Below are 20,429 nucleotides of genomic sequence, written 5' to 3' on the forward strand. Positions count from 1 at the left end.
GAAACCCTGGTCAGAAGGATGTATTTGATGGGGTGTATTTGAACCTGCCAAGATAACTTAAAAGCATCATGCAAAGGACACGAGCAGCAAAAACTAATTGCATATTTTATTGTTTAATAAAAGCTTGCTAAACTAAAGGTCTGCTCCAGAAGCAGGACATTGTGTTAATAAGTCGTGTCTGGTAACTTTTTTTTTCATAAAAGCGTGAGGGAAGGATAATACTTTAGGGACTCCCACTTTCCTGTACCACATCTGCGATTCAAGAAAAATTCGCAGGGCGCTCGGGAGTGCCATAAAGCAGCTCGTGTTCTCGTTTTTCAGCGCAGAGGCGACGCCACGTTCCCTCGGTGCGCGGCCCGGCCCTGAGAGAAGGGCGGACGCAAGCGCGGAGCGGTCCTGAGGAAGGCGCCGCGCTGAGGGAGGCGCGGCCCTGAGGGAGGAGCAGCGCTGAGGGAGGAGCGGCCCTGAGGGAGGAGCGGCGCCGAGGGCGGAGCGGCGCTAAGGGCGGAGCGGCCCCGCCCCAGCCGCGGGCCCGCTCCGCTCTAAGATGGCGGCGCGGGCCCCACGTGGTGCGCGCTGAGGCGGGCGCGGGGCGGACGCTGGCGACATGGCGGCGGCGGCGGCGGCGGCGGCGGGCAGCGAGGGCGGGAGGAGCGACGGAGCTGAGGAGGACGAGGTGGAGGTTGGTGGATGCCGACGGCGGGCCGCTCTCCAGCCCTGGGGGAAGGGTCCGGCCCCTCGCGGGGCGTGGCCCGGCCCCGCTCCGCCCGGCCCGGAGGGGCAGACAGGGAGAGGGGCCGGTCGCGGACCGAGCGCGTTTCCCTGGGGCCGGCGGGTTTCTCAGTCCCCACAGCGCTGCCGTGCCCAGAGCTGTGGGGTTCTGGCTGTTCTTCCTCGGGCTTCCCCGAAAACGCCGTGGTCAGAGAGCGCATTTGCAGTTTCTGTTGCTTCCTGTCGCCATAAAATCGCAGAATTAGAGAAGGGTTTGGGTTGCAAGGGCCTTTAAAAATTATCTGGTTCCAAACCCCTGCCATGGGCAGCGACTCCTTCCACTAGACCAGGTTGCTTAAAGCCTCATCCAGCCTGGCCTTGGACACTTCCAAGAATGGGGCATCCACAAATTCTCTGGGCAATCTGTTCCAGTGCCACACCTCTCCCCTCAGTTTAAAAAAAAAAAATTAATGAAAATTTCAGTATCTAATCTAAACCCACTCTCGATTTAAATCTCTTACCCCTTGTCCTGTCACTACAGGCCCTTGTAAAAAGTCCCTCTCCAGCTCTCTTGTAGGCCCTCTTTAGGTACTGGAAGGTGCTGTAGGATCTCCCCAGAGCCATACTGATGCTCCTTTTTCAAGGGTGAAAAAAGTGCTCTCCATTGCTCGCTAGGAAGAAAAGGCCAGGAAATTCGGGTGTGAAACAGGTGTCTTATGGAATAGGGGGTCACTAAATTTCCCTGGGTATTACAAGAGTTCTGTCTCTTGACAAAATGCAGCATAAACTCCACTTTGGGGTTTATCCTGAAAGGCTGTGTCTTTGTATGCTGTTCTTATTGGTAAAGATTGATTTCAGGGAGGCCTTTTCCCCCCCTGAGTTCTGTCATATCTGTTATAGCTGTACATGATCAACTTTTCTTGTAGGAGCAACTGGTCATGGTTGAGCTATCAGGAATTATTGATTCAGACTTCTTAGAAAAATGTGAAAACAAGTGCAAGATTTTGGTGAGTGATTACAGCACAATAGGAAAGGGGTAAGTTATTATGGATGTGAACAAGGGAGTGAGGCTGCTTCTAAATTTCTTGATGTAATAACATTAGATCAGATCTTTGATAGAGAATTATGTGTGCTGTGCTTGGCTGCATGCTGTGGACTCTCAGAAACAGCATAAAGTCTTTGAATATATTATTCCATAAATATAAGGAAACTTTTTCACAAGTATATATAAGCTTGGACCAGTATCTACTCTGGTTTCAAGTTGTAAGTTAATTTTTCTTTAAATTATGTGTTGCACATGTTAAAAAAACCATAAATGTTAATCACACTTAGTCAAATAATATCAGAATACAGCAGACAGGTAAAGCAAAGTATTTAAGATTTGCACTGTATTTACAATGGGGTTTTTTGCAGATATGTCCTGGCAAGTTCAAGTCTTGTAAAGGATAACTGGGCATTAAGCATTACATGAACAGTTTTGGATGTTGTTTCCTTCACTGTAAGGTTATCGTAGGAATCTGATTTCCCTGACCTGTTCCTTTTGAGTTTTTTAATCACTTTATCTGTATAGGACCGATTTTATTTGCCCTTCAAAACTTATGTAGACTATGAGAGTTGTGTAGATAGTATTTGCAAATCAGCAGCACTTGTACTTTCTCAAAGTAGACCTTTATTATAGGCTGAAAAGATGGAAGAGAACATCTGAGTGTGCTACTGATCACAATAGATGAGTGATAAAGTCAATTCTCAATGTCTCAGAAGTAGAAATACAATCAAAATTCATGAAATATTCATCTTTGGATGGATATGCAGGTTTCCCTCCTTGATCTGATCTAATTCTCTTGAAATTTTTTACATGTATCATTCATACTGATGGCTGAATGGCTGCAGATGCTTCAGTACTGCTGGTGGGATTCTTTCAAATGTTGTGCTTTGTGACTCCCTTGCAATGTTGCTAGTAAAAGGTTAAAGTATCCACACTGTGTCCTACTTGTATCCATGTCTACTTGAGTTCACTCCACAGAGTGAGCATTCCATGAGACTTTTCCTAAGGGACAGCTGTTGTTAAAACTTTAATTAAAGTGTCTGCTCTGTGTTACTCTGTTTAGCAAGTTTTCTGTGACGCTGGTCCCATCAGGGGAATGATGTGTTATTAATTGTATTTATTTCTTGTAGAAGAAAAAACCCCACAAAAATATGTTCTATGTGGTAGCTTAGTGTTATTTGTGTAATTTATGCAGAAGAAAAAGAATCCCAGAGCTTAAATCTTGTTGATCCTTGTACTTTTGGAACACAGAAGTATATGAGGAAAATTGCACAAATTCATATTAACCTGTGCGATAGTCTTTATTTTATGCAATTTACCATGTAATGCCTTATCTTCAAAACCTTTAGCAAGTGCTTGTCTTCAAGTCCTGAATAATTCTGATGTTCACAAGGTATTATTCAAAGACATTTTCCTTTAATTAGTGTCTTCTGTTCAGACATTGATTTTTATCAAAATACAGTATGTAGATATATATTATGTAAGAAAAATGGGATGCTGGCTTGTGTATTTGGAAAACCTGTGCTCTAGAGGAAGGGAATGAGCTGACAGAAGTGCTTCCTTACTCTTCCACTCCTTGTTTAAAAAAGTAAGATAGCAACAATTTCCAACTCCTTGACAATAGAGACACACAGTAATCACAGAAGCTTCTGTGACCCTGCAGTGGCACTTCTGGTGCTGATGTAATGCCTTGTGCTGGACTTCTTCACCCTGTCTGAAGAAGTTATTTTAAAGTTATTCCACTTTCTAGAACTTGTATCAATTGAAGCTTAGAAAATAACATCATCTTCATGCAAACACCTAAATTTTTGTTAATTTGAAATGGAGGTTACATTAATTTCCTAGAGGAAATAACAGCACTTTAACTTATATAGACTGTTGGGTGCCATTTGATCTGAGTTTGTTGTAATATACTAGAGCATTTTCTATACTGTTCTATACTAGGTTTTATTATGATTACTAAAAGAGTATTATCTGTTGTTTTTTTTTTTTTTATTTAATATACTTAAAGGAACATATATGATGAGGAATTGATATAATCTGGATTCTGCTATGTCTGTCTTTGCTGGTCTTACAGTGAGAAATGCATCTGGGCTAATACAGACCTGACATGATGCAATTTTATCCTTCTTTACATAGGGAATAGAGACAGAGAGGCCCATTTTACAAGTGGACAGATATGTATTTGCAGGAGAATATGAAGGTAGGAAAACTTATATGAATACAATCTCTCCCTTTTCACTGACCCAAGGAACTTCCTTAACATCAGGTGCTTTTGCTGCAATTGGTCCTGTGAGATGCTGTAGTTGTGGGCAGTCACTGCTAAATTAACCATGCATCCATGGTACTTCCAGGGAAGGTATGTGTGGAAGCTGACTCTGGGCTGCACCAGCTGGTATTACTGCAGACAAAAATGTGGCATATAAAATGCCTTAAAGTGCTGTTGCCTCCTGTGTAAGCAGGACTGACACATTTTGCAATCTGTAGTTCTTCCATTTGCCCTATGGTGACAACACTGGTCTGGAAGAAGATGGTCTGGGATTCTCCCTTGTAGTGACTCCAATGACTGTGATACTCCTGCCTGTTATGAGTTCCTTACCAGTGCTGTACCTCTGTGAGGGGCTGGAAGTTAGAACATTCCCACAACTGAGCCAGTGGGTGCATTATCTGCAGCTGAGGCAAATTAGTCTCTAAAACTTTCTCACTTTGTTTTTCATAGATGCTTTGGGAACCTGTGTGGTTTTTGAAGAAAACACAGAGCAAGGTAATTGTTGTGATTTGATGTTCTGTTTGTTTCAGTAGCTGAGGAGGTTAAAAATATTTATCTAGTTTCATTTGCTAGTGGAATTCACTATAATGACTGGGGTTTGGGTATTGTTTTTTCTCCTCTCTTCTTAGTAGACGCAGAAGGCAACCAAAAAGTACAGCTGAAATACAAGTGCCACACAGTGAAGAAGTTGAACATGACACGGACCCTTCTGACAGAAAAGAAGGAAGGAGAAGAGAATGTTGGTGAGTGATTCTGCTCTTATGCATGTGGACATGGGTGGATTATGCTTAATCCACAGGGAGAGTCAGCCTTTATTAAGTGTTTGATTCAAGAGCATGCAGGAAGTTAAAGGAACTTCCTTCTTTAGGCACCATATGTGTATATTTAAATTAAAAAATTAAATACATTTCTGGCCAGTGCTGCCTCCAGAAATGGCTTCTATGAGATGACTACAAAGAAGTACAAAAGCAGGGAAAACATATGCTGATGCTCCCTGGTACATTCTTCTGTCATCTAGAAGTTTCAAAATCAGAGGTGCTGTTTAGTAGTTCTTTCTTGAATTTTTTTTTTCCCTACTTCCATAATTTTTTCTAAGGACATTCTGAATCTCTGTAATTGTTGAAAAGAACTGAATTGTACTTAATGAATTTACAGTTAAATGGAAATTAATCTAAATTACTTGCAAAGATGTACTTAAAGAGCATGTATATCGATTTTCATTCTGTAGGCAGAACTCATGGTTCATATGTTTGCTTTATTTTTTTTTGTACAGAAGTCAGAACTTTTACATAGTCAAATACTGAGTGTACTACTATATATAGCAGTATTCATTAGAACTGTCCTACTGCTTTTAGCTGCTTTTTTTCACTCAAGTCAGTGTTACTGCTTCTTATTTTAAGAATATATAGCCATTTTACCTTGAATATGAGCAGTCAGCTGGACACTGGCCATAGGAGGTACAAAATGAAATGTCAATTAGAATCTAACCAAACATCAGCATTCCTATCAACACCATGTACCACTTCTCTCTGTAGAATTAATTATGTAATGGTAAACTGAAAGCATTGTTTTGCTAGTCTAAGTAATATTAAATTGAGACTAGAGAGTATTTTTTTTAATACAAAGGCAGTTCTGGAGCAGCAGTACTGCTGATAAGTACTGAAAACCACTTTGTTTCTGTACCGTGACAGGAATTTAACTTGTGCATGCAAAGTAACTACAACATCTTGAGAACTGACAACATGTACTGAGTAAAAATCAAAATGGGAGTGAAATCCCATTTCTCTTTGGGGTTGGTTTCAACCTGTTGTTCCAACTTATTGTTACACTTGAGTTAAAGAGAGTGCAAGAACTTTTGTCCTCTCTCTGTTGTCATTACCTATTGCCTGAAGATCTAATATTTAGGTGAACAAATATTCTATTCGCTTCATCGCATTTGTGAAACATTTTCTCTGCATTTTGATTAATGTTTTAAGTTATTTTAAGAGCCTGAGAGTGGCATCAGACACCTAAATACAACAGGAACTGCCATACTGGATCAGAGGAAAAATCTTTTTAGTCCTGCATTGTATTTTCTGACTATGAAAAGTAGTAAAAGGATATGTGAAAAGTAATAGGAGAGGAATATTCACATCTTTCTATTCTAAGTGGTTCTTTTACTTTGATCTTGGTCTGGCTCAGCCTTAATAACAGTGAACGTAAGTTAAAAACTGTTGTTAACTCCTTTTGTCACTAATAGAATTTTCCTTCTTTACATCAGGTGGAGTAGAGTGGTTGCAGATCAAGGACAGAGATTTTTCCTACAGCAGGCTTAATATGATTTGCAGTTTTCTGCCTGAAAAGGATGATTCTGAGGAGTCAGCTCAGGCCCAAGATAAATTGACTGAAGAGTCAGAGGGAGAGGTGAGTGGCAAAGGCAATTCTAACATGAACTGTGACCTTGAAAAGCAGCCCAACTTGGAAATGGATGCCCCTGTTCCTTTGCCTGACAGCTCTGCTTCTGGGGCAGAGGAATCTCCTTCTGGAAATGCTGCCTTAGAGGATGTACCTCCATGACACTAACTCTGATCTTTTCAGGATTTCTTCACAGAATTAATGGGCCAACTTTTATAGGCCATGACATGGTTTCCACATTCTCTGAAAAATGGAGAGTGGAAAAACAGACATTATGTTCTTGTGCATTGCTTTTGTGTTTGAGTTATAGTGGGAAGGGCTTAATTGTTTTTTAAAATTACTGACTGGAAATGTGTGTATCCCTACCTCAAAACTGGACAAGTGGAAATGGTTACATAATTAAAAGAAGCTCCTTGCTTAAAAAAGGTTGATGTATTGTACAGTCTGAGACATTTTGTAAAAAGAAAGAAACACCATTGTTTAAAATAAAGACCTGAATTTTTCAACTATGGCTTCACCTTGTGTGTCGTGTCAGCCACATACTGTCTGCTCTTGTACGGCAGTTATTGAAAGAAAACAAATAAGTGTGGCTTTTATTGAATGCTCCTCAAATTGCTTAGTTTAGATTCTCTCTAGTGTCCTTTTTCTCCTTGATGGAGTTTAGAAATCTTTCATGTGGGTTGGGACTTTAGGGGGTCTCTCATCTAGTTTCCTATGTAAAATAGGGTCAACACTGAAATTCAGGGCAAGTTGGTCAGGGCTTTGTCCACTCAAGCCTTGAAAACCTCTGCAAACTTGTCAGCAAATGAAATCCAGGTCTTAGGCATCTGTCATGCTGCTTCCCCCATTTTCTGTATAATATAATGTGTGTTATACAAAAGGAAGTGTGGTTACTCCATTTTTCTTTTTCCTCACAGTAACTTGTCTCTAATCTTCCTCTTTGGTATTTTCCTGAAGGGTTTTAGGCTTAAGATCCTGTACCTATGCATCAGTGGTTCCCAGACTAGTCCATGTGATTGTGTTCTGCTGCCTAGCTAGTCTGTGGGTTGATACTGCTACATCATTTATTCTGCCACACACTGTTTTGAGTGTGTGGTGCACTCGGGATAATGTTTTCAAAAGCACAACAATTTTAAAACAGAAAACATTTTCTCCCTGACCCTTCTTCTTTCCTACCTTTCTCTGCCTCCCTCAAAACAGTGTAACTGCAACAGTGCTGTGAGGATGAGAACGCCTAATTAATTCCACCATAATTATATAATACCTTAATTAGTAATGATCAGAGGAGAAGCTCCCCCACAGTGTTGTTCACAGCAGAGCATCAGTAAAGAGAAGCCACTAAAATGGCAACAGTTTCAAACCATCAATCCCATTATTCCCTTTTTTTTTTCTGTGTAGAAGCAACTTGAATCTTAAGGGAAAGGGAGGTAGGGAGAGGAAAGGAAAGGGAACATGTTCTGTGTGCCTCCAGCCTGGGTGTGGATCTTTGACATGGTAGTGTTGCATTTGAGGTTTCTGGGAGACAGCACAGCCATCCCTCTGGATTTAACTGCAACCATGGAAGTTTAAAAACATCATCATTCAGGCTTGATTTGTGTGGTGTTGATAGATAGAGGACAGTTATAACTGGAATAACGATCCTGGGAATACACAGGCTCTTGAGTGCCGGAGGGAGGGTTTGCGGTGCGTTCGGTGGCAGCTGAGCCTCCTGCAGAGGGGGCTCTTGCTATGGCTGCTTCAGCCTCTGGGAACAAGAGAGGAGCTTCAGGAGTTTGTTCTCTGACAGAATGCAAACACAGCAACTCTCCCATGTTTTGCTAACTGGTTACTTAGTCTGGCACTGTCTATGTCAGTTTTTTTCCCTATGTACAGGGAGTGTTCCAGCATTGGATTCTGGCCTTCTCAGCCTTTTCTTTCAGCACTACACTGAAACCGTTTCTTTGTTCTAGTTCATCTGGTAATCAGTATTTTTTGAAAAGATTTTATGTATATCACACACAATGAGTACATTCATAATAATGTTAGGGTCTTTTAATATTTTAAGTGTTATTTCTAATGGTCGAGCTTTTGTTCCTATGATCATTAACCCTAACTTTTGCAACCATACAACCTCTGGCTGAAGAACCTTTTTCTGATATCCAACCTAACCCTCCCCTGACACAACTTCAGGCCATTCCCTCGGGTCCTGGCACAGGTCACCACAGAGATCAGTGTCTGCCCCTCCTTCCCCTCAGGAGGAAGCGGCAGACTGCAGAGAGGTCTCCCCTCAGCCTCCTCTGCTCCAGGCTGAACAGCCCAGGCACGCTCCGCCGCTCCCCGCACGGATTCCCCTCCAGCCCCTCCGTCCCGTGGGCCGACGGCGCAGAGGCGCGCCCCGCGCATGCGCCGTGCCCCGCCCCGCCCTGCCTTCCGGCGGATGTGACGCGCAGCGCAGCTCCCGCACCGCGTCCGGCACGTGAGGGCAGCGATGGATGCGCTGGACCGAGTGGTGTGAGTGTGCCGGGAAACCGCTCCGGGAAACGGGAGGGGCGGCGGCCCGGGCGGGATGCACTGCGGGAGCCAGCAGAGAGAAAACCCTCATGGAAAACGTGCGGGGGAGAGGAAGCCGAGCGCTGCCGTCTTTTTAGTGGTGGCCAAACAGCTCTTTATCAGTTGGTAGCTTAAAAAACTGCGGTGACCTGCTGGTGTTGAATCTGTGTGTTTGCGTACACCTGAGAGAATTCATTTCTGAAGTTTCAGTGATGCATGGGGAAGAGTTACCATAAACTAAAACACCAGAAGTCCCACCTCAGCGTGAGGAGGAACTTCTTTACAGTGACAGGGCGGTGGAACAGGCTGCCCAGGGAGATCCTGGAGTGTCCCTCTCTGGAGACAGTCCAAACCCACCTGGACACATTCCTGTGGCACCTGCTCCAGGTTACCCTGCCTTGGCAAGGGGGTTGGACTCTATGATCTCCAGAGCTCCGTTCCACCCCTGACGATGCTGGGATACCTCTGTGTCTGTGGGGGTATTGTTTGTTTTAAAGAAGAAAATAAAACTAATGCTTTACTGAGAAGATAATCTAGTGGAGAGCTATGAGAAGATAATCTAGTGGAGAGCTATAATTCTTAAGCCACATAGCCACTGATGTGTCTAAGGTCTGTGCCCCTGCGCAGACTGCGATATTTCACTTGGCTAGTGCCCAGCGTTCCTCACTGGTTCCTGACAACAGCTTTTATTCTGGGGGCTGTTGGTGGTTTTGAGGAACTTTATTTTCTTCTCATAAGCAAGTTTCTGGCTTGTTGAGGGAGCTGATGGTAGGGGAATCCTTTAGCCTGGCAGTAAGCTGAGAATTCTACTATAGCTTGAGCTCTAAATTAGCAGAAACTGAAAAGCACAAGACTGTAAAATCACCTTTGCTAATTTGGGGGGACAGAGAGGAATAGGAGTGGCAGTAAAAACACATTCACCTGAGACAGGGCTTTTGTCATTGATTGTAATTCTGCAGGTTGGGATTAGTTTGAGTCACTGAAACAAGCTACTTGAACAGTTTGTTCCAATTCTTGTTTGACTTCACTGTTTTCTGTAGTGTCAAGTCTTGTTACATATATTAAGCTTTTAACTTTTAATTTGTTGTTACAGAAAGCCGAAAACTAAGAGAGCAAAAAGATTTCTTGAGAAGAGAGAACCCAAGTTAAATGAAAATACAAAAAATGCTATGCTCATAAAAGGAGGAAATGCAAATTTAACAGTGACCGAAGTGCTTAAAGACATTGTAAGTTGTTGGACATAGCATGCAACCTTGCTCTCTCTTTCTTATAATTTTCTGTCCCTATTGCACTATCAGTATTTTCATACTCTCCCTGTACCCCAAATCTCAGAATGACCTGTACTCCAAAGGTGTCATTACCTGCTTCTTAAAGGAAGATTGCTTTCTTCCAGTTTCTTCTTTGCCAGAAATGTTGAGCTTGCTCTTTTATTTTTTCACAATTGTCTAGTATATAAGTGAAGTGTTGCCAAGTCTGTTTGAAAACAAGAGGATTAGCACAGAATTGGGACTGTATCACACAGCTAAGTCATATTCCAAAATCCTGTAAGCTGACTGTGTGTATTGATAGGGAGCTTTCAGCCTCTCATAAAACTACCAGTCTTGTTTCTACCTAAAGTTACCAATCTTGTCTCCTATCTCCATAGCTCAAAATATTATAGCTGTTCCTACACTTGTTTTTCTCTTTGCTTTGTTGTTTTCCTATCCTTTTATGCTTCTATAATCAAGTTGTTTTTCTCTCCCTGTTTTTCCTTATGCCCCTTAGAAGCAGAGGGATTGCTTTGATTTCAGCTGTTTCTCAGTTAATTTTTTATTTCCCAGTTTCTACAAATAATTTCTCGTGCAATTAATTTGGAAACAAGATTGTCACCAGCTCGAAGGATATTATTGTGAGCAGGCCTTTTGAGGTACCTTCTTCTAGGCTGCTCTGCATAGTTACTGTTTCACATGTTCCTGTAAACTGTTGGGTTGTAAAAACAACAGTGCTGTACATGTTTTAGAGGTGACATGTGTTAAACTTTGTGTTTTGCAGTATGCTGTGAAGAAGCCTTTCGCTGTACTGTATAAAAGGTAAGTGATCTCACTTTGACATCTTTGAGTCTTCTGACAGACAGCTTTTATTTTGGGGGAGTTTCAGGGCATGAATAGAAATGCAGGCTAGCCTGGGGCCGTGAACAATGACGAGGATGCAGAAGATGACTGATCATAATTTTCAATAGACTGGAAACAAGCTACCTGTGATCAGCATTAGTGCTGAGCCCTGTTCTGTGGCAGCTGGTATGGAGCAGGATTCAGCTCTAAGTCTCGTTCAAAATGGGAACCCAGTGTCTGTATGAGTGTAGTGTAGAAACAACTGTAAATTGTTGTCTAAATTTAATGAATGAACAGGCAAAGGCATTTACTCAGTGTCACTGGTGCTAGTGGTGGGGTGTTCTGCAGGTCAGGCCCCAGGAAACAGGAAATGTGGAGGAAAGTACTTGGAATGGCAGTGATGGCACTGAGACATTCCTGGCAGTAGTCATAGGACTTGTGATTTGAACTCAAACTGAGCCTTTACTGCTGGGGTTTCTGGTAGAATGCAAAACTTTTTGTTATCAGAGAATTAATAAGAAATTGTTATCTGGGCCTGTTCTGGGTTTTTTTTTTGGGTTTTTGTTTTAGTTTGTTTTGTTTTTTCATTTGTTTGGTTTTGGGGTTGTTGTTTTTTTGGTTTTTTGTGGTGTTTTGTTTTGTTTTGTTTTTTGTTTTTTAACTTGTTTTTTTCTCCTCCTCTCAGGAAAAATATTACCAGGCCTTTTGAGGACCAAACATCATTGGTAAGTATAGACAGTGTTTTCTCTTACAACAGTTTTGAGCAGGCTATCCTTGTGTGCCAAAAGATGAACCATCAGGAAAGAAGAATAGACTGTCTGCATAGAGCTTTGCTGGAACTAAGGGGTAAAAAGAGAGTCTACTGCTTTTGGAAGAGGCAGGCCACTCAGGAGGGCCACAAAGATGTTGTGAGAGTATGCAGGGAGAAAATTAGAAGGGTCCAAGCCCAACTAGAATTTAATCTGGTTACTGCCATAAAAGACAATAAAAATGTTTTTGCAATTAGATCACCAACAAACTGGGGGCTAAAGAGAATCTCCATCCTTTACTGGATGCAGAGGGAAACAGGGACAAAGGATGAGGAAACTGCTGAGGTACTTAGTGCCTTCTTTGCCTCAGTCTATAGTAGCAGCAGCAGTTGCTCTCTGGGTACCCTGAGCTGGAAGACAAGGACAGGGAGCAGAATGAAGTCCCCATGATGCAGGAAGAGATGGTTGGTGTCCTGCTACACCACTCAGACAGCACATCTATGGGGCTATGTGGGATCCATCAAGGGTGCTCAGGGAGCTGGTGGAAAAGCTCACTAAGCCCCTTTCAGTCCTTTAGCAGCAATCCTGACTGGCTGGCTGGAGGCTTTTTTTTAAGAGGGCAGTTTTGCAATGTGTGTGTTGTTGCAGGATATGCAGGGCACATTTGAAGAATTTGAGTTTTTTACATCTCTTTAATAAAATATACAGCTATTAGAGAGTGCACAGATATCAACACACAGTGACTAACAGAGCTGTATGAGCATGTGTTTCAAGGGGAGTCCCCTCTGCTCTGTTCTTGGCCTGTCTAGAGTCAGCATTTTTCAGGGATCTGGTGGCAAAACTCAGTGCTGAGCTGTGTGATTTAGCCCAGTCTCTGCAAGTGTCTCTCTGACCTCCCAGAGGGGCAGAGCTGCAATGTCCTCTCTGAGCTGCTGCTGTTGCAAGGGTGGGAGATGAAGTGTCCTTCTGTGCTTCACAAGTGCCAAGTGCAGGTGTATACTTGTGGGAAGCGCTGGGTAAGTTCTCTGTGTGTGTGCATCACTCTTGATACACAAGATGAGGAGCTGCCTTGGGAGGTAGAAGTGCATAAAAACACTTTGGAGCTGGATATCTTTAGAAAGAACTGCTGTAATGTTGGCTCTGGACATTGTACCATAGTAAGTTCTCTAATCTGTTCCTCCTGGGGAAAAGATCTCTGTGATAGTCACCACTGGCTTGGTTTTAGGTAGCATCTTAGTCTTAAATAATAAGTTGACATGAAGCTGCTCTGCAGTAGGACTCTTGTGCCAAGTGCAGATGTTGTTAGCCTTGCTGTTGAGGGAATTAACTGGTTGTTCAGAAGCTGTCAGGCAAGGCCAATATGCTGCATAAAGCTTAGTTGGGAAACTACGGTGAGTCATTAAAATGGTAGCCAGCTTGACAATACTTACTTGTCGGGCAAGGAGAAGTGGTTGAAAGTATCTCGTGTAGAACCAAATAACCAGGAATTATAAGAAAGGGTAATAGATAAAATGGCAAGAAAAAATTGCCTGACTTGTATTTTAAGATGTAATGGTAAGTAAAAAAAGAAATTATTTGAATCTTGAATCCAGCTGTCAGTTTTAGCATAAGTGCTGAAAAACACTCATGCTCAAAATTCTTCTGGTAAGTGCAGTTGTTCTTCTCATTAAGTAGCTCACAAATTCCTATGTTTGTGCCATATGCCTTTGCAGAATATTTTAAACCCCGTGAACTGCAACTCAAAAGTTTGATTATATTCTTCAATTGCAGGAGTTTTTTTCCAAGAAATCAGATTGTTCTCTGTTTCTCTTTGGCTCTCATAACAAGAAGCGACCTAACAACCTGATAATAGGTAATAGATCTCACTTGGGTTTTTATTGGGATGGTAGGTGTAGTTTTCAGTGAATATTTAAATAGCTGGGTTTTCTTTTTTACTCTCACAGGTCGCATGTTTGACTACCACGTGCTAGACATGATTGAGCTGGGCGTTGAGAAGTTTGTAGCCCTAAAAGATATCAAGGTAAGGAATTGCTAATTACGTATTTCAGCGACACCTACTGGTGGATTTTTTTGGTTGCAATTTTTTCTGTGCCCTGAAATGAACCAAGTTGTTTAAAAGAAGTGTTTCATGCCGTTTACAAGGATTGGTAATTTGTGTACTCCAGAATTTTAATTTTATACTCTGATTTTTAATTTAGTTTTGTTAGTCTATTCTCTCCCTGTTGATCACAGGTCACAGCAGTTTTTCTTTTCAGTGTTGAATGACTGGCTAGCTATTAAATCAATTATATGTTCCCTAACTGTCTGAATTTTTGTTGTTTTAAAATTCTTATTCCACAGAACAGTAAATGTCCTGAAGGGACAAAACCTATGTTGATATTTGCTGGTGACATGTTTGATGTGAATGAAGAATATAGAAGACTGAAGAGCCTTCTTATTGGTCAGTATTTTGATTATTTGGGTGGTAGGATTGCATGGATCTGTAATAATATGATCTGTTGGGAAAAGCTAGTTTGTCAATAAATCCTTGCTTATGTTCAGCACAGAAGGAAAACAACAATGAGCACTTGTAGGTTTCATGTCACATAAAATTTAAGTTTACTAATTGTGATGACTTTTAAAGGGAGGAAAAAAGAATGTTCTAAAAGACTCTGAAGATTAAACTTTATGATCACTAGAGATCATTACTTTTGTTGTGGAAAAACTGTCATTTTCCAAAATGTCTTGGCCTTATAATTGTACTGGGTTGTCACTTTTCTAACCAAATGTTCTGAAATATCTAAATTGAAATCAGTGGATTAAGTTCAGAAAGTGGGATATTTTTGCTTACAGAAAAGTCAAATCAGTCTAACTCAGTTTTTGTGTTGAAAGCATTTTTTTGTTGGAAATTCCCCCAATTCTAGCAAGCGTGCCGTTACTTAGGATACTTGGAGAGAATACATGCAGTGAAAATCAACTGTAGATAAGTTGTGCCCTAACTTTAAGGCAGGCTTGGAGCTTAGGAAACAAACTGGCATGAAGTTTTTTATTATCTTGAAGTTGGAGCCTCTGGAAGATAAAGCACATTGTAGCTTTATAGAAGCTATATGTAGACAAAGAAGTTACAGGATATTGTGTCTCTTGGCACTTAAAAAATGCTTCTTGCTTGGCAAAACTAGATCTAGTAAGTAGGGTGGAGTGATTTTTCTTTTTAATAGTTTTCCTAAAAGTAGATTAGGTTTTTTTTGTTGGTCTGTTTTTTAAGTTCTGGTAAAATACTGAACCTGGCCCAGTAAGAGCAGTCTTGTTCTTTCAGTTCCTTTCTTGGGTTTCTAGATTTCTAGGCAAATGGGTAAAAGATTGCTCTTTAAAAACAGACCCCCTAAAAAAAAAAGAATTTTTTTCCTTAGTATTATTCCTTAAAGCAAGATGTTTCATCTGGAATGAGACTGAAAGGGAGCAGGAGAGGAGTAAATTTTCTTCCTCTCAATACAGCTGATTGGTTCTTGGGGATGAGTGAAAGGGTGGTAACTGAGCTTATACATCTTTGAAGATGCCTGAATACAAAGATGAGTAAGTTTTGCTGCTGCATGTTTGTGTCACTGTAAATGAGTATTTACACAGGAAGCAGGTGCATTTTCTGAAGTGTATCTTGTTCAGGCATCTGCACAGTGCTGGGCATCCAGATGTGCTCAAGCAGCCTGTGATCAAACAGCTGAAATGGCAGACATGCATAGTAAGATAGTTGCCAAATAACTGAGCAGTTCTTCCTCTTTCTCTTGATGTTCACCTGTCCTTTCTCCTCTCCTATTTATTAGCCATGAATGACTTGGCAGTCAAATGTACTCCACACCCAATCTTTCTTCTTGAACATATGCCAGGTACTCCAGGGCTTAATTATTCTACTGAGTTCTGTGAAATACCCAGATGCAAAGCAAGAGTCAAAGAAAAAGGTTAAGGAGAGTAATGGCTTGAAGATACCACGCACAAATTAAAATAGTTTGGGTGTTAATCTGACCTGCTTCAAAACTGGCCTTAACCAATAAGGAAGAAGTGATTTGTTCTATTTCTGCAAAAGATGGTGCCCTTAAGCTGCTACTCTTGCTAAGAAAGATACAAGAATGTCTTTATAACAACAGCTGCAAATATTTTGTTGCTGTACCAGTATTGTTGGGATCCCAGAGGGAATATCAGATAGCTGACAGCTTCTTGTTGCCAAAGCAGTGTGATGCCAGTGATGCCGAGGAACAACCAAGCTTTCATTGGCTTTTGTGATATCAAAAGGGCTTAGGTATGTTTGGACAATCATCTTACAGCAGTTTCTTGGTAAAATTAAGGGCAAGGGTGAATTATTGTCTTCATGGTAACCAAATGCTACAGTCTGGGTAAACTGTGAAGTGGAAAAAGCTGTTTAGGAGAAATAAATAACGGATGCATTTTCTTTCTGACCTGGAAGAGAAAGACATACCACTTTTTCTCTTTTGGTTTTCATTGGTCTCCAAGTGGTAGTGTAGTTCATTTAAAGGATGTAAGTCTTGGAATGCATTTAATGAAATTCTAGTAATTTTTTATGCCTGCATCTATAATATGTTTCAACTGTTACAACACTGTCTGCTTGTTGTTAGTTCTGTTGTTGCTCATCTATTTTATCCTAAAAATGGCCAGACCACTATAGGGCATGCTTATACACTTTCTAAATGTTGGTTTGCAGATCTCTGCAATTTTAGATTGGCTATCACCTTGGTCTTCAAACATCCTTCCTCACACAGACTCTTTTTGAGTGTTTGAAAAGATTTGAGAGCTTTTTCTGGCCAGGAAAGGGATGGCTGGGAAACGTTTAAACTGCTTTCACGCTAACCAAAGCTACATAGAATACAGTGTTACCAGCTTTTGGATACAAATTGATACAGAAGGAGTTACATTCCAAAATCAATTAAGAATTTAATCTGTAAATAGAAAGGTCCTGAAAAGCTCTCTGTATGAAAGAGTAAATTAGACTTTCTGGAAACATGTTTGAGGACGAGGGGGAGAGAGAACTAGGAATGGAAAGAAAGGAGAAAGCAAGTCTCTAGTCCAACCAAAGCAAGAGTTGTAAATTAAGAGTATGTTTAAAAAACTTCAACTCTCTGGGTGTACTGAAGTGTAAGGTTTCTGCAGCTGTTCGGTGTTGCCAGGAAACAAATTCCTGACCACCTGCGTTTATGGGAAGAGATCATCCTGTGGGTAAAAAGATCTATGATGCCACAGGAAAATATGAAAGGGAGGTGTTGCCAATAAAACCACTGTGAATGTAAGCTTGTGTACCTGCAGAGAACTAACTGAAGGGAAAAAAAATATGCCATGAGTGAACAAAATGTTTTATTTGCAACTTTTCCTCTAACTACAAGTTAGACTTGAAATAAGAGAGTATTTAATTGACCAAGAAAGTTTCCTGGGCTGACTCCATCTGTTATTTGCCAGCCAAACTGTGTTTTGGATGTCACTCCAGTGCTTATACTCTTTCAAAAAGGTATTGAAGGAAAAGACAAGTAGCCAAGGGATCTGAAAACAGAACAGAGCAGAAAAGAGTGATATGTTTTGCATCTGTTAGCTGTTCTCCTATGTTTCAGCATTGCCCTGTCATGTTTATTAGCACACCTTGTTCCCTTGGTCAAGGTCACATTCTTTCTCCACCCTCTGCATATGTTGGACAGATTGCTGTGCTCATTGCAGGCTCTCTGCTTGCACAGTATATTTTCATAGCCTGATATAAGAACCTTGCTAGAAGCAGCCCATTTTGTATTTAACCTCTATTTCAGCATTGTCTTTGCAAACTGGGCAAATATTTGAAGTGTCTTATTTTCATAGATGTGTTGCTTATTAATAGGGAAAACATTAGACATAATGACAAATACTGCTTTACATAGAGGACAGGAGTACTTTGTTGTGAGAGACATATGAAAGAAATTCTTTATCTAAACTTTTTCCCAAAGTCAGAGAGAGAAAATGTAGGTAAGAATAGTTGGAGTTTTGATCTGCTCTGTACTGGTTTTGATCCCTCTTTCTACTGTTCCAAATCTGGCTATGATTAGGATTTAAGTATTAGGTTTGAATGATGTCTTTAAATAGATACCCGAGGAAATGGCTTCTCTGTACTGATTGTGTTTGTCTGAGCATTGACTGGCCTAAACACCAAATAAGATGATTTCCCCCCCTGATTTTAGAGATGAATATTTAAAAGAATAGACAATGCAATTATTCCCATTAGCTCAATAATGCTAAGTTACTTCTCTGAAAGTGTATTTGCTCGTTTCCATGCATTTATGTATAGGAAGTGTATATATATATATTCCTCCAAAATTATCTCTGGGAAGTCACTGTGTTCCTGTCAGGATATCCACACACATTTGGATTCACCAGTGCACACCAAAACATGCGATGTTAAATTTCTGTCCTGTGTATTGGCCAGGCTGCAGTTTGAAGTAGGGGCTATTTCATGAGATTCCTGTTTCAAAATGGGCCCACATCACATCACCAATTTGCTACAGGTATCTGTTGGTTTTGTTTTCAGCCAAGAACCTGCCATTTATTCCTTTTAAATACTCTCTCAGATTTCTTCAGAGGTCCCACTGTGCCCAATATTCGTCTGGCTGGTTTAGAGTACGTTCTGCATTTCACAGCTGTAGATGGGAAAATTTACATGAGAAGCTACAAGTGAGTATCTGTTTTATCTATTTGTCTGGGTTTTGGTACAAAACCTGTAGTTGTTGCTCCAGTGTAATTTGTACAGCAGAAGAAAAGCACTTGAGCCCTAGGTCCTCTGCCTCCTTCCTTGTCAAGCTCCTCCTGGCTCAGGATTGCTCTTTCATATGGCTTGGTTAGTAAAGTGGTGTGAATTAACTTAGTGAATTTTGGGTACTGTCTTAGACTTGATGGCCTTAGTCTGTTCTCAGGCTGATTTCTATGACTCTCCTCACTTAGGTGTTTGCCAGGGAACAACAGGGGATAGGCTGTAGACAGAGATGTGCAAGGAAAACTAGGAAAAGGCGGGGCAAGAAAATCTTTCTTGTTGCATTGGTGTTCACCCTCATAGTCACTCCCTGCCTTAGGAGACTGTGAACATTCATAGCTTGTGTTATGTGTGATTTTGATTTCTCTTAATACAAAATCATTTTAATCAGCTTCACTCTTAAAGAACCAAAACAGTTTCTCAGATAAGTGCTCAGGTTATTTTACTGTAAATTATAGTGAATATTTTTATGTCTAATAATACCCAGGGTGCTGTTTTGATTTTGAAAAGTGATATGGCTTTCAGGGTACTGGGGCTGATTTTAAAAGTGATACTGATTATACTAGTCCTGTTAAAAAATAAAATAAATTACATTAGTCAGGTCATATTTTGGATGTGTTCAAATTGTAATGGGACTGATTTATTATAAATTGTTATTGATGGATGCCTTCCCAAAATACAGTAGTATTTTGAACTGCAGGATTGGACCTGTTAAGGAAGATGGATTAATCCCTAGTAAAGGGGACAATGTTGATTTTCATTGATTTTTCCCCTCCTAGAGTGCTTCTGAAGAAATCTGGCTGTAAAATACCCAGAATTGAACTGGAAGAGATGGGACCTTCATTAGATCTGGTTATGAGGAGGACACATTTAGCCTCAGATGACCTTTATAAGCTGTCTTTGAAACAGCCAAAAGGCCTGAAGGTATGTACCATGGGAAGGGCATTGCTTTCAGATCTCTCTGTGAAGGAGAGCAAAGGCTGAAGTTGTGTGTTTGACCAGAGCTTACTTTCATCGAGGCCAGCTGACATTCCTGGGGCCACAGCACTTCTGTGGTGCTCAGCTGGCAGCCAGACTCTCCTCTGGAAGCACGCAGAACACACAGCACAAATCTTAGTGTCTCCAACCAATGTATGAGGCCTTGCTTTTGGGCACTTGATTCTCACCAGAGCTCCTGGGACTGTACTCAGAACTATTAACATTGTTCTCCCCTTGCAGCCTAAGAAGAAAAAGAACATCTCCCATGATGCGCTTGGTACAACTTACGGTCGGATCCACATGCAGAAGCAGGATCTCAGTAAACTGCAGACACGGAAAATGAAAGGCTTAAAAAAGAGGCCAGCAGAGAAGTCAGCTCAAGATGGTGGGGCTACTCCCAAAAAGTCAAAGTCAGCTTGACTTTGAAAACTCTTTGTGCTTTGAAATTTAGAATATATGTTGTAATATAAATTGTCAGACATTAAAGACTGAGATGCTGTTAGCTTTAGTTTTATAACAAAAAAATCTTTTAAATAGTTTGTCATTTTAAAGGGAACATTGGGGTATTGAGCTTTAACATGGAGCTTGGTTATTTAAAATAAAAAATATGATACACCTTTCTTAGTTTTCCAAATCTGAATGTTTGTTTCTTGATATTAGCAGTATATGGGAATCAAACAGGTGAGTCATTTCCTGGACAATTTCACAGAGTGGATTGGAAGGGACCTTAAAGATCATCTGGTTCCAACCCCCTTGCCATAAGGAGAGACATTTTCTCCTAGACCAGGCTGCTCAAGGCCCCATCCAACTTGGTCTTGAACCCTTCCAGAGATGGGGCATCCCCAGCTTCTCTGGGCAACCTGTTCCAGTGCCTTACCACCCACACAAAAAAGAATTTCTTCCCAATATCCCCAAT

General features: G+C 41.0%; 2 protein-coding genes across 3 annotated transcripts; both read left to right on the forward strand.

Annotated features, from left to right (window-relative positions):
• The first annotated feature begins 532 nt into the window (after window positions 1-532).
• On the forward strand, window positions 533-6,925 carry GTF3C6 (general transcription factor IIIC subunit 6). Of its 2 annotated transcripts, none has more exons than XM_054629651.2 (6): window positions 533-682; window positions 1,638-1,718; window positions 3,896-3,959; window positions 4,476-4,520; window positions 4,655-4,768; window positions 6,286-6,925. In XM_054629651.2, exons 1-6 carry the CDS (start codon window positions 608-610, stop codon window positions 6,579-6,581), a joined length of 675 nt encoding a protein of 224 aa, XP_054485626.2. In that variant the 5' UTR covers window positions 533-607; the 3' UTR covers window positions 6,582-6,925. The 2 variants fall into 2 exon arrangements, with proteins under 2 accessions (XP_054485626.2, XP_077031319.1); XM_077175204.1 differs by having other exon boundaries at window positions 534-682; window positions 4,658-4,768.
• Window positions 6,926-8,808: 1,883 nt separating this feature from the next.
• On the forward strand, window positions 8,809-20,133 carry RPF2 (ribosome production factor 2 homolog). The gene is made up of 10 exons (XM_054629730.2): window positions 8,809-8,909; window positions 10,042-10,174; window positions 10,980-11,017; window positions 11,724-11,763; window positions 13,558-13,639; window positions 13,731-13,807; window positions 14,128-14,227; window positions 18,357-18,459; window positions 19,315-19,459; window positions 19,754-20,133. Exons 1-10 carry the CDS (start codon window positions 8,887-8,889, stop codon window positions 19,931-19,933), a joined length of 921 nt encoding a protein of 306 aa, XP_054485705.1. The 5' UTR covers window positions 8,809-8,886; the 3' UTR covers window positions 19,934-20,133.
• The last annotated feature ends 296 nt before the right edge of the window (window positions 20,134-20,429 follow it).

Source organism: Agelaius phoeniceus, chromosome 3 (genome assembly GCF_051311805.1).
Source record: "Agelaius phoeniceus isolate bAgePho1 chromosome 3, bAgePho1.hap1, whole genome shotgun sequence".
Lineage (NCBI taxonomy): Eukaryota > Metazoa > Chordata > Aves > Passeriformes > Icteridae > Agelaius > Agelaius phoeniceus.